Here is a 13,963-nt window from a genome sequence, read left to right as displayed (position 1 = left end):
GTATTTTCACCTGTGAAGTAAATATATGACTGATACAGTTCATGGGTTAAATAAGCTACTGAGTCATTAGCTTGCAATACTGTTGCTTCAGCAGATGAGATAGCCATGCATGTGAATTTTGTTGCATATCAAACAAGTTGGCTGAGTAATGATCACTTTATTATCCATGGCTTTTGTCAGCACCCATCAGAAAAGAAGTAAATACAAAACTCTTTTGTCCTTTTTCTTTTCTGACTCTGATTGAATCTGCCAACTTAGATGTTGCTGAATTTGGATCTCACTTGATCGTATATCATATATTTTTCTCCATTATTGACACAGCAGATATGACCAAGTCTGTAGCATTATCTCAGTATAAGCTACAGAGCAGTATTTATGTTTTGTCTGGTTGTATCAGAAATCCCATTTGGTATATGAATCACACCAGATATAAGTTTGGTGATCCTTTTAGGATGACCAGCCAAAGTTGCTGCTATATTGAATTGAGAGATTGGGTTTGACAAATCAATAAAGTTTCATGGATATCAATGGGAACAAAACCAAGGGAAAGAGTGATATCATCCTAACTCGATCAGTAACTTGCAAATATTTGCTTGATGTTGCAGGTGGGTTTGAGCTTCTCATCATGAGATTCCAGAGTTCTGCTTTCTCATCTTCCTTGGCAAACTCATCTCCAAGTATCAGGTGAAGCAAGTTATGCCCATCGATGTGGAGATTCATATCCTTTATCATCATCACCTGAGTCATCGAAACATGGAGACAGCTTTTCCTGTTGGTACTTCACCATGGTCAAAGCCATTAGCAGCCGACGCTGATATGTCAGAACTGTATCACACAGTTTCAAACATCGTGTTCTGTTAGGTCATCTGAACTTGGTGCAGTAAATAGATGGAAGAATGCAGCTAAACAGCAACATTCTCCTTTAGCTAGTTTTCCTTCACGATGTGGTTTTCAGATAAGGTAACAGAGCTGGACTTTGCTAAAGATTTAGAGAGGAGATGAGCTCGAGAACAAAGAAAAGACGAGAGGATCATCCAATTTGAATTGCAACAGGGTGAGGATCATCCACTGCAGACAATTTGACTGGAGCAGGGAGGATGTGTGAACTCATTCCACCACCAGACACATTTAAGCTGACGACTGACATTTTTGTCTGGAAACCTGCTAATTGCTCACACAAGGGAACCGGAGACCACATTGCCTTCTCCGGTGGCCTACAGGAAACGGTATGCGAGGTGAACATGGAAGGGGTAACCTGATTTCGAGTGTTCACGAGTAGTCTCATCCAATTCACCTGATGACGGCAATCCACTTCCACATTGATTGCAGCAACTGCAACACCCACGTTTCTAAAGCTTGCAGATGAAAAGAAGCCATCAGCAAAAGCACACTCCTCTGTTGCCGTACTCGCGCACTTTCGTAATGCCTGTTCACTTTTATGCAACAGTCGGGAGCGAGTGACAGGGACAACGAAAGCCGGTCAAATCTGCTTGGTAAAGAAGGAAGCATATCAGGGAGTCAAGGCAGTCTCGCAACTTACTTGTGAAGAGATAAATCATGTTTACTACTTGGGTATTACTGCAACGGTCAACTTAACTGGTGACAGCAGAATCAGGGAGGTTGCCATGTCGATGGCCACATCGCAGCCGTCGACGACCTGATGGCGCGATCTGGGCCATGTGATGGCAAGGGAACGGCCGAAGGCGATCGTTTGCTTCCGCTGCGGAGCGTTGCATGTGGCGACGGCGCGGGTAAAATGGTCAATTAACGTGAGAGATAAATACAGGCGCCGAGGCTCGTCGTGACGTGTCCTGTTGTTACCACCCGCCCTTTCCTATATAACACTGCCCCGCCAGCCTCCTTCGCTGTCCGCCTACCTTCCCCCTTCTCTTCCGGACCAGTTCGATCGATCGGAACTGAATCCCGCATTTGTACTTCCTTCCCTTTCCCCTTCGTTGGAGGATTTCTGAGGTAAGAACCCTAATCGATTTCTGTTGCTTTCGGTTCTTTGGATCTTGGTATCGTCCGGTGAATCGGGCTCTTCTTGATGGAGGATGTGGCGACGGGACCTGGGTGTTTGTTGATCGATTTGATCGTTTTGGTGTTGCAGGAGATTGGAACTTGGCTGGATATCTTAAGGGATTTAGGTCTTTGAGGCTTGGGATGACGATCTCGAATGGGGACGGGGATTCGGCAGCTAAGGATGGCAGAAGGGAGAGGAAGCGGAAGCGCCGGGCGGAGCCATCACTGGTTAAGTGGAAGACGGAGGGCGAGCAGAAGACCTACTCCTCCAAGCTCATCGAGGCCCTCCGGCGCGTGCGCCGATCATCTGCTACGGGAGCGGCGTCAGCGGCCACGGACCACTCGCGTAGCCGCGCCGTACGGGAGGCGGCGGACCGGGCGCTGGCGGCCGCGGCGCGAGGCCGGACGCGGTGGAGCCGCGCGATCCTCTGCGGCCGGACGCTCAAGCGCAGGGTCCTTCCGCGGGCCGGCCGACCGAAACCCGTCGGGCCCGCCCGGGCGGCGGAGAGGAGCAAGCCGCCGGCCCTGAAGACGAAGGCGAGGGTCCTAGGCCGGCTGGTCCCCGGCTGCCGCAAGCTGCCCTTGCCATCGCTTCTAGAGGAGGTATCGGACTACATCGCGGCGCTCGAGATGCAGATCCGGGCCATGAGCGTGATCGCCGAGGCCCTCTCTGCCGTCGGCGGAGCCCCGTCACCGGCTCAAACGGAGGGGCCGATGTGAATCGGATGCGATCGCCGAAGGTCCTCCTCTTCTCCTCTCTATTTTTGCTGCTAATCTTTGATTTGCTGTCGCCGGTAGCTCCGCATTTTGTTTAGTATGTGCACTACTCTCTGGCTTTCGTCTTCTCCTTTCTTCTCTTTCGAAGGAGCTCCACTTCACATGTTACCCACGTGCACTCCACACACCATTTCACATTTGCATTCCACCTATTTCATCGATCAAGGAAGTGAGTTACCGCTGTAATTTATGGAAAGATATATGTATATTGGTCTTGGTGGATTGGGACATAACTCTATGTATGTGTACATCTATTTGAGCCACATCCATCAGGGTGGAGGTCAATTGGATTCCCCTTGTTTGAGTGATGGAAGGAAATGTACATGTGCAAGTGGATAGAATTCATGTGAATCTGACTTTACAGCAAGGAGAGAGAAGCGTTCGAGGCATTGGATGGCTGGGTCCGAAGGCAAAGGTGAGGGTAACAAACAAAGCAGACGTAACCGTGTCAACTGCACGGCACATGGAAGTTGAGGAGGTTGAGAATAGATCCATGTGAGGGGGTGTCATGGGTTCATGGTGCCCTCTCTCTGCCCTCTGCCTGTTGCCAACATGAGACATGTTTTTACTGCCATCACGATAACAGACTCCACGGAGGCTTCCAAGGGAGTGAGGAGAATATTAGCTGGCACCTTTAGAAAGATAATTTTATAAGATTAAAATTAAAAAAATATATAGTTTTATTGAAGTAATCGAATTAAATATTTTATTTTTATAAATATATAAAAAAAAAATTAATATAATTTTTGAAAGTATAAAAATTGAGATGAGTAGTAATAGCCCGATCGGAGACTGCTGCTTTCCCTACGCACACCCGCACGGTCAAGCAGATCCAGGCCGTCCACCCTGTTGAGAGCTTCACCGCCTCGACGTCTGCCGTCGAGAAGCGCCGTCGCTGCGGTCAGATCGAGTAGCTCAAGCTTGTCGCCGAGATGATCGGTCCGTCCCTGCCTTCTTTCCTTCGTTATCATGCCGGTTCCTTTTGCTTGAGATCGGTCTCATGGCACTCGATCCCTGTCTGCGACTTGAGGCTTTTAAGTTTGAGAGTTTATGTGCGTTCTTTTCGTTGCTAATTTTGATCTTGGATGGAAATTCTTCACAAATTTAGTAGAAAATAAGTAGATTTTTAGGGTTTGTGTGCTGTAGAGATGACTTCCAAAGAAAAAAAAAGATCCTTCTTTTCTTTTCCATTTTTCTTTTAGGGAATATCAGAAGGTCATTGACCGGATGTTTGGTTCTGATTTCATGTTCATTTGGTTGGATATGTCACTTAAGGTGGAAATTGTCTTTGAAAGCATCAGACAAGAAATTTAGGCATGGGTGACTTTTGCATTTCCAGTTTGTTCTGCTGGTGTTGGATCCAGTCATCGAGTTGGTCAGGATGGATAGTAATTCTGTGATGGTAAGACTGAGTTCCCCTTCCCTAAACTGTGTGTTGCTTTGTGGAAAATTCCATTGGCAATTATCATGAACTGTGTTCTTCGCATGAGCAGCCTAGGGACATATCTCTTCCTTTAGGAGGCAGTTTTGGTGGAAGAGTCGCCCAATGTTTAAATTAAATTTTCTTTCATTGAGGTACTTGATCTGTCATTACTCCATTTAAACATGATAATTTTGAAATATTAGTGGGAAGTTGCAATTTTTCTAATGTCTTAATTTATTGTTATGTTGAAATTAAGAAAAGATTTGAATAGACTTATAAGCGCTACATGTGCCTTCAACCATTAATTTGCTTCTTGATCCAGCGGTGTAGGCTCAACAAAATTAAGATATTAGAGTCGACCTAGTGTTGAGTATGATGAGGGGATTGAGTAGAAAAGGACTATTTGTGGATGGATTTGTATGGTACATCTTGGTATGGAGCTACCATTGTGTTGGACCTCTCATGCACCATGATAGGATTTGATTTTGGATTATGTTGGTTCTTGACACTTGAATGGGGAAGATTGTAATGTATCCCACATCAAAAGTGGGAGAAGACATGAACGGGTTTATGAGGATTAGATGAATTCCTACCATTAACTTAGACAAAAGTATTTTTTACCAGTGATTCAATTTAAATAAAGTTGATGGGTCATGGGTCATGGGTCATGACAATTTTAGTTACAATTTGATTTGATATTTAGGACCAGAAATATGTTGGATGACGTTGTCAATTTATCTAGACTGGGAGTCATACAATATGCTTCTCGAAAGAGTATCCAACCATGGATTCCTTGTACTTCTATTTGGCCCAAACTTCTCTGAAAATACTCTTAGAATAGAATATAGCGGCATGCTTCTGACAAAGTAGATTTGATTGTTATCTTGAGACTTCACTCATTCAGCTTATTTCTTCAGTGGAATGCTTTTGGTCTAGCATCAACAAGCTGTTATTGTTTATTTCTTCTGCTCATGCTTTGAGGGTTAACAACATCTTAGAACAATTGTCAGAAGAATAAAAAAGAAAACAGGTATTCTGGTTTGCATCATCTTATAATAACCTTTAAAAATGCCTTCGCAAGGTCTCCTGTGAGATGTCATCTCGCTGGTAGAGACCAGGGAAGGGCGGTTGACTTGGAACCAAATGCCCGTCTTCCACCAAGCATTGGGCCGCAGCTATTTGATTGGGTTGGGACTGTGCTTGGGAGGCGTACATGGTGATCTGAGCTTGTGTCTCAGCTAGCTCACGTTGAACGACACTAATCTCCCTCTGCAACATTGAGATGAACCCAACGCTCCCATAAACCGGATCCTGCACACGCCAGTAGGCCTCCATCGCAATGGCATCTGCGGCTTGTCTTCTGTGCTCCACTGGAATTTGCTGCGAGATGCACATTCTGATGTCAGTATCTTCTTAAAATGTGGCACACAACTTCAATGCCATTACTGTTAGTTTTATGACTTGGTAAGGGTGTCTTTAAGATTATAAGGAAATATTTCCCACAGAATTCTAGACATGCAACGTTGAATTGTCATCATGAAGAGGGTATAGGTTATTCTATTAGTGATGTTACTGATAACTACTTGTTGGTTGATTGCAGGTTCTCCAATAGAACAATACAGTGAGGCAGCTGCAATCAGGGAAGGTCTCCAGTATCTTTTTAAGAGATAAAAATGCGAAGAATGCGTGTTGAAGCAGATCCAACGACGAGGATCTACATCTAAGACATACTGTGGACTTCAAATTCTCACAAGTATACTGGCAAGGTAATAGGATTGTTAACTAGTTGGCAAATTATTAAACCGATACAATTAGTGTTTTCGGGACCGGAATGATTCTTTTAATCTTTGTACTCTGATGTGAAGGTAGTAGGATTATTAACTAGTTGGCAAAATGTCTTTAACCTATAAAATTAGTTTGTCGGGACCGGAATGACTCATTTTATCTTTATACTCTGATGTAAAGAGAGATTTTTGAATCCGTTTTGCAGTAATATTTTTTTTCTTTTTAATGAAAAAAATCGTATTGAGATAGTTGGATTGTTTCATTAGCAGCCTAACTTGGACTAAGAAACTAATCACTACTGGGAGAAAACCAGGTGTTCACCACCGCTAAAATTACACTAATTTTGCTAATATTAATTCAGATATAAGCTCCTTCCAAAACACCATCATCATCATCATCATCATCATCATCATCACCATTAGCAACATCATTTTTTGATGGACTCACATCAGTTTTTTCTTCTTTTTCTTATATTTGAACCTTGCTAAATTCTTCCCTTGTATATCAAATTAAATAAGTCTTAGAGTTGCAGCAAATTCTATCAAAATAACATAGAAATTGCAGCAGTTCACTGTAGTTGTGATCATGAACTGGTGATTGCAACCATAAGGAGAAGTGTTGGAGGAAGAACACAAACCTGCAGCATTCGAGCGACGTTGCTGGCCCCAAAGATTCTGTGAACGCAGGCAAATCTATGGGGGTTGGCGGAGGGGAAGTAAGGCGCCAACACGCAGTCCTCACAGCATCTCCTCCTCAGATACCGACACGCCGCGCATCGAGTTGGATTCGACATGGCGGCTCACGTTGTCGGCGCTTCTTAGATTGACCGGTAGATCCCCCCAAAATCTATTACTGAATTTTCTGTTAGATTTTCTGCTGATCCATTGAGATCCTCGTGGAGATTTATTGCGACGGAGGGAGCTCCCCATCAAGGAAAGCTCAACGGCTAGTGATTTGAACAGGAGAGGGAAGAACATGGTATGTGAGCAGGAGCGGTCAAACTTCCTTCAAGTCAACGTTCAATTTTTAGCACATTTTTTAATCAATTTAATCGAGTATATATATATATATTATGTCGGAACATGGCACGTTCTTAGCATCCACAGCTGCTGACCTGACAGTGTGTGTCACGTGGCGTTATCCAAAGAAAACTTGAGAACATTCCTATAAGGGATCCGATGTCCACATCTGCGTCGTTGGAACCGGTTTAGATCACCGAGTTCCCGCGGATCATCTGCTGGCTTCCTCTTCCTTGCTATTTCATCGCCTCTCTCTTCTCTCTCTCTTTTTCATAATTTATATTTATTTTTCCGTCTTTATATTTACTTTGTTTGAGCCTCACCGACACACCTTCGAATCCTCCTCGTACGGAAACCCTAATCCCATCCGTCTTCTTTACCCTAATCTCTCGCCCTTTGTCTCTAGGATTTGAGGAGGAGTTGTGTCGTTTTTTGTGTGAAGTGGGCGATATGCCGGTGCCATTATCTGGATTTGATCGAATGATTCGTTTCATGGGGAAAAAATGGTATGAGCTGCCGATCTAACTTGGTTGTTTGGTAGGGGGGCTGTTCTTGCATAAATTCTTGTCCGATTTGACGCATCTTGGCGGCGTTTGTCTTGCAAAGCTCCGTCTTTTTCCCTTTCCCATAAAAGATATTTTTTTTTTCGAAGATAAAAGATCTGGTCTTTTCGGTTTGAGGAAGAACATTGGGTTTCCTAGGAGATGCATCAGCTGCATTTTGAGATTTTGGGATGTTAATTCTCGATTTCAGGCATTAGAGTTTGTCTTTCTTTGGGGCATGATTCTAAATTTAACTGATTTATGCAGGAAGATGTGATTTTTGAGATGATTGGCGGCGTTCTAAATGGTTATTCGTAGATATGCTGACGATATTGTACAGGTTGCGTTGCGGCTTTAAAGGATAAGGGAGTAAGAAGCTTCTTTTGTGATTAGTAGTTTTGAATTTTGTTTATCATGGATGCACAGAGATCAATCGAGAGAGATGTTGTTGTGGATCTGGAAAGTGGCATGAATGCACTAATCAACCAACGAGAGGGAGCAAAAGATGTGGACTTGAGTGCGGGGCAGGGGAGAAGAGTGATGAATAAGGGATGGGGTGGTCTTATGGGCATCGATGGGTTCATGCATGTTGAAGAAGCTGCGAAATCAGCAAACATTATGACAAGTTGTTCTGCGCTTCCTCTCACAAATGCTGAAGCTTCAGTGGACAAGAGGAACAGAGGAGAGGAAGGCCCAAACCTGTTGGAGAAGAAGGTGGGAGCCGAGAAGACTAAAAAGAAGGGCTGTAAGAAGCCTCCAAAACCTCCCCGGCCTCCCAAGTCACCACCTTTGGATGCTGCTGATCAGAAGCTGATAAGGGAGATATCTGAGCTTGCCATGATGAAGCGGGCAAGGATCGAGCGAATGAAACTGAAGATGAAGAATGCCAAGTCGACATCTTCTAATGGCAACTTGTGTGCCTTGGTTGTTACCATTCTTTTCTGCCTTGTTATAATCTGGCAAGGTATACTGCATCCTTGATTTTTGATGCCCATGAGTTATCTGGAAAGCTGTTACTTATAATACAACGATTGGCAAATTGTATCTACTAACTGGTACACAATCTTCTGAAGAATTTGTTCCTCTTTGACATATACATTCATGTCCTTTGTTTATCAAATGTTGATGCTGGATCCCTTCAAATAGCACAGATAGAGTATTCTACTAATTGTCATCGTCTATGTGCATTGGCGCAGAAAAGGAATTTGTCGACTAGTCCACCACTAGGCACAAGAATAACTTGTTTATTCTGCTTGATATCCGTACATACATAACCTGTGATTCTTGCTGATCTAACAACACAATATTGAACAAGAATAGGAAAAATTGAAGCTTTGTGCTTTTCCTTTCCCTCTTAATCTGCTATTTCTTCTGTGTGTTGGATGTTGAGAGTGATACTACCATAAATCAAGTCCAAGGTTGCACCAGAATAACATGAATAATCAGAGTCAATAAAACAAGAAACAATTTTTCACCTGGTCTTCAAATGAGTCGACCACTCCATCTTTTGGTCACTGTGAATTGACAGTGAGGATATTTTAACAGAAAGGTTTATGTATATTGATATGCAAAACTATCTACCAATAGTTTATGCTTTATTCCAGAGTGACCAAGTCATGACATCATCAAGAATATATGCATAATAACAATATGAAGAAAAATATATTTGCTTGGAATATGACATTAATATTTAGATAACGATTCTTCTGTCATTTGAGAAGTTTCTTTTGTCTATTTTGGAAATGGGAATAGAGCTTCAGCTTCACTAGTATAGAATTGAAATCCTCCTTGAAGGAAATTTTATTTAGAAATGATAATTGACAGTAGGAGTAAAGAATTGCTATGAATCTAAGACCACCTTGGTGCATATCGTCGTGCATGTTTGTTAGAATCCATATATTGATCAACACTTGCAATTTTATTATCTTTTTTCCTGCAACTTCTATAACTGTATGTTATATTCAGTTACGTCATTTGGGTTAATTTGGTCAATATGGCTTACCTGCTGCAAATTTTTGCCTGTTTTTATCCCATTCATTCAATAGAATCTTTTCATTTTACAGAGGAGCTTTTTTTTTAGATTTCCATGTGGTACTTGGGCCATCTGTCTAATTCTAAGCCTTTCCAATGACATGTATGACCGGCAACTTAATCACCATACAAAGACTATATTATACTTTGTTGAATATGGTTTAAGCTTGCTGAGCTTAATAAATAGGCGTTTGTGGATTTTGTGTCTTTAACTATTCTAAGAATGGTTTTGGATGATTTTACTCTGGTTCTATCAAAAGAAGGGGCAGCTGGACACAGAATCAATGTTCAATTTTTGTTTTCTAAGCCAATAATAATATCTGGGTGCTATGGGATAAAGATGGTTAACCTTTCTCAGATGCCTAAACAGCCATCTATGGTGTCAATGCTCATAGCTTTTGTTTTCCTTGCAATATCTAACCCCAAATTATGGCTGACAATTGATTCAGATTGTTTATGTGTCTTCTTCAATCATGTATCGAGTTTAATGATGTTCACTACCATAGCTTTCCTTTTGTTACTGTCATGTATTATTTATGATATTGGTATCCATTTTTTTCCCAATTTCTTAAGGTTTAATTGATTTAGATTTTAGCATATTCAGATGCAACTTGATTTGGCTTAGTTAAGTGCATTAAACTGCTTATTAGTTTGATATCATCTTTGTTAATATTTGGTTGGGTTAAGGTTTAATTAAGTTTGATCTTGGTGCATTGAGATGTAAACTGACTTGAATTTAGTTAATGACATTAAACTGCTCATTAGTTTATGCAGTTTCATGTATATTATGCTGAATGCATGATTATATAAGTTAGAAACAGCAAGGTCCAATGTAGGCTGGAAATAAATTAAAGCAAGCTCGATCTGTTTTGCATCTCCACCATTTGTGTCTTGGTTTATGACTTTTGGTTGTTTATATAGCAATAAGCACTGAAGGCGAAAATATTAAAATAGTTTCTTAGGATTAAACTGTGGTATCTTTCTATTCATGTCCGCAAAATGGTATATTGCTTACCCTGTGCACTATGGATCATGAAACAGTCATTTTTGGATCAAGTGTTTTTATTTTTATACTAAAAATTAGTTATTTGATGATTGCATATTGAATAGGACATTTTGTGTGCTAGGTTCTGTATTCTTTAGTTGCAGAAGTTTATGATGAAAAGTTCGACAAGCTTCCAGGATATTGGGGTTATGCCTTTCCAATATAATCATTAAATAACTGACAAAAATCTCGATTATGAACCCGTGGAGATCAGTGGAATAATGGCATTATATGTTTCACTAATTGGTTTACTTGTCACCTAAATTATTAATCATTCAATCGTGTCGATACTTAAACTTTATAGGAGCTCTGCTATTGCAAGTTATGATGTACTTGGATCCTGCACAGCTAACATCTATTTGGTGAAGCTTCTTCTATTCATACTATTGTCATGGTTCTGATAGGAGCATGGTTCTGACAGGAGCTTTCTCTGGAGGCAATTCTACTGCTGGATTTCATGGTTCCCCTGAATCTTCCCTAAGGATTGGCAGTGGATTGATCTCCGTTCGAATCCACAAGAAGGCCTCGGAAAATGGCCGTAATATGCCTTACTCAGCAACTCCAAAGTATGATGCTCTTTTGCTTTCACTGTTTGTAATTATCTATGTTAAATCTTTATTTGGAAGAGTTATGTCTAAAATCGTTTGTTTCGTTCCACCCACATAGCGATAAATGCAACTACTGATCATGGCAAGAACAGTCTGAACTATACTATTCTGTTACTAATTTCTGTGGCATGTTTACTTGTGATTGCAGTAACGGGGAACCAGTTTCTTGATGAGATTACCATTTGAAAGCGAGCAGACTTCTGAAGATTCAAACTCAAATCCTGCAATCCCAGAGATAGTAACCTTCATCAGACCTTGTTCTAAACGACTTATTTCTCCTTTTTCTTCTTTTATTTTTCGGAAGCCGATATCTGCATTGTGTTTTCTCGTTATTATGGTTTGTACATATGAGCAGACAACTCCTTTCAGAACACATGCATTTTGTAAATGATAGGAAGCTCCTGCTATTTGTTCTTGTCTTCAACTACTTGTCCTTGCAACTTTTGGCATGTTCTTGAGCAGATGACCTTTGTTCATGTTCTTTGATCTTTTGCCCTCATGTTTAGATTCTTGATATTCTAAAAGAAACTCAGGATTATTTTTAGTAAAAAAAAATTAAGGTAACATTTCCGGTAATAAGTTTTTGGTGTTGGAATTACATTTATTAAGAAAATATAAAGATATTTATTGTATAAAGAGATGAAATATATTAAAGGTCTATAAAAAAATAAATCAAATTAATTATTAGTTAAATAATTTTTTTTGAAATGAGTGATTCATATTATATCTGGGGTCTATATAAATCTCACATGTCATGAAATATATAGAGTTTTTTAGTGAAATATAAAATATTTTACTTTGTTCTACTCTTTTATTGTGTGATAGTTTCATCTCTTTTCTTTAGCTGGTTCAATATTTGGTTTAGAGCTTAGGTTTAGCTATGACTTATTCCTCAAGTATCATTCAACTTCAAATTTCTAACAAAAGAAAATTATAATATATGATGTATCCAAATGAAGATTTTTTAAAGCTTCTTGTATGGAAGTTTATAGAAGGATTTGATAAACCAAATCAAACAGAAAAAGGAGCAATGTTTGAGATCATCGCAAATACTTCAAAAGAGGCTTAGGAAATGTTTCAAAAAGTATTTGGTAGTGTAGATAAGGTAAAAAAGCTTGGTTTGTAAGTTTTAAGAGGTGAGTTTGAAAAATTACAACAAATAATTGAAGAGTCTAAATATTTAGAACAAATATCTTTAAAATAACTATAGGGTTCTCTTTAAGTTCATGAACAAAAGCTAACAAAAAGAGAAAGATATCGTACAAAAGCTAAGAAAAATATATAGAACAAGCATTATAAACTAAGCTTACTCTTAAAAAAAAATATAAATCAAAATCTTAAAAAGAAAGATATCGTAGACAAAGAGGAAGAGTTGACAAAAATCAGACCAATCAAGAATCTCAAAACAATGAAAGTGGTGGAGCTTGTGGTCGAGGTCGTGAACGTGACAGAAATTTTAAAAGGTCTAAAATACAATATTATGTTTGCAAAAGGTTTAGGCACTACTCCTTTGAATATTATTATAATATTAACAATCAATATGATAAGATAAATTTTATTAAAAAGAAAGAGAAGAACAAAAATTATGTTTTACTAACGACTTATGATAATTTGAAAGAAGATGAATCTATGACATTATATCTAGATATAAGAGCTTTAAATCACATGTGTAACATCAAAAAACTATTTTTTTTTAAATACATACAAGTTATTTCGATAACATTACAGGATAATTACTTTAAAAAGGTTATGATATTGAGATGAAAGATATGACTCTTTTAATTCGTGATAAGAATTAAATATTAATTAAAAAATAACGAAGAACATATTGTTTCCTTTGCATTTATGTATTTTTTATCAATCAAATTATTTTAAAACTAATATTGAGGACAATTCTATATTATGACATCATAAATATATTCACTTAAATTTTAAGGCTTTAAAATTTCTAGAGAAGTATAATATGGTGATATGATTGTCAAGAAATAATCACACATCAAAATTATGTGAAATATGTATTATGAGAAAACAAGAAAGAAAGTTTTTCAAATTAAGAAGAACAAAAAGAACGTGACATTGACTTAATCTAGTGCATTCAGATGTTTGTGATCTTATCAATCTAGTATTACTTAGAGAAAACAAGTATTTTTTTACATTCACTAATGATCATTGTGGTAAAACTTAGGTTTACATGTTAAAGAAAAAGAAAGAAGTTTTAAGCGATTCAAAGAATTTAAGAATATGATTGAAAGACAAAGTGATTATAAGATTAAATATTTAAAAATAGATAGAGGTAGTAAATAATGTCAAATGAATTAAAAAAAATTTATAGAAATAATAAAATTTTACATCAATTCATTATGTTATTCACACCTTAACAAAATGGTATCTAAGAAAGAAAAACTATACTTAATATAGTCTGATGCATCTTACAAGAAAGAAGAATTCCTAAAGAATTTTTGGGAGATATTGTTGCTTGTGTAGTTTATTTGCTTAATACGTTTCGATAAGATGAATTGATAATATTATACTAGAAGAAGTATGAAGCTTACATAAACTTAGAATTGATCATTTGAAAATTTTTGGAAGTGTTGCTTAGGGAGATGTTATGCACACCTTAATAAAATGGTGTTTTAGAAAGAAAAATTAGAACTATACTTAATATGGTTCCATGGATGTTAAAGGAAAAAAGAATTCTTTAAAAAATTTGG

General features: G+C 38.8%; 3 protein-coding genes across 6 annotated transcripts; 2 read left to right on the top strand and 1 right to left on the bottom strand.

Annotated features, from left to right (window-relative positions):
• The first annotated feature begins 1,814 nt into the window (after positions 1-1,814).
• On the top strand, positions 1,815-3,032 carry LOC103970432 (transcription factor bHLH149). The gene is made up of 2 exons (XM_009384208.3): positions 1,815-1,971; positions 2,111-3,032. The coding sequence occupies exon 2, from the start codon at positions 2,164-2,166 to the stop codon at positions 2,740-2,742; it is 579 nt and encodes a 192-aa protein (XP_009382483.1). The 5' UTR covers positions 1,815-1,971; positions 2,111-2,163; the 3' UTR covers positions 2,743-3,032.
• Positions 3,033-3,582: 550 nt separating this feature from the next.
• On the top strand, positions 3,583-11,676 carry LOC103970887 (uncharacterized). 4 transcript variants are annotated; one of them, XM_065175091.1, is made up of 8 exons: positions 3,583-3,738; positions 5,823-5,988; positions 6,575-6,836; positions 6,909-6,985; positions 7,836-7,908; positions 7,995-8,532; positions 11,066-11,210; positions 11,401-11,676. In XM_065175091.1, exons 5-8 carry the CDS (start codon positions 7,873-7,875, stop codon positions 11,420-11,422), a joined length of 741 nt encoding a protein of 246 aa, XP_065031163.1. In that variant the 5' UTR covers positions 3,583-3,738; positions 5,823-5,988; positions 6,575-6,836; positions 6,909-6,985; positions 7,836-7,872; the 3' UTR covers positions 11,423-11,676. The 4 variants fall into 4 exon arrangements, with proteins under 4 accessions (XP_065031163.1, XP_065031165.1, XP_018676102.2 ...); XM_065175093.1 differs by having other exon boundaries at positions 3,584-3,738; positions 6,575-6,985; positions 7,836-8,532; XM_018820557.2 differs by lacking the exons at positions 3,583-3,738; positions 5,823-5,988; positions 6,575-6,836; positions 6,909-6,985 and adding an exon at positions 7,069-7,532.
• Positions 5,285-6,800, bottom strand: LOC135652317 (LOB domain-containing protein 24-like). Its single transcript, XM_065173156.1, has 2 exons — positions 6,645-6,800; positions 5,285-5,602 (listed from the first exon to the last, which is right to left on the bottom strand). Exons 1-2 carry the CDS (start codon positions 6,798-6,800, stop codon positions 5,285-5,287), a joined length of 474 nt encoding a protein of 157 aa, XP_065029228.1.
• Positions 11,677-13,963: the final 2,287 nt, after the last annotated feature.

This window comes from Musa acuminata, chromosome BXJ3-11, assembly GCF_036884655.1.
Source record: "Musa acuminata AAA Group cultivar baxijiao chromosome BXJ3-11, Cavendish_Baxijiao_AAA, whole genome shotgun sequence".
Taxonomy (NCBI): Eukaryota; Viridiplantae; Streptophyta; class Magnoliopsida; order Zingiberales; family Musaceae; genus Musa; species Musa acuminata.
Note: the sequence above shows the minus strand (reverse complement) of the source record. Positions and strands in the feature narration are given on the sequence as shown.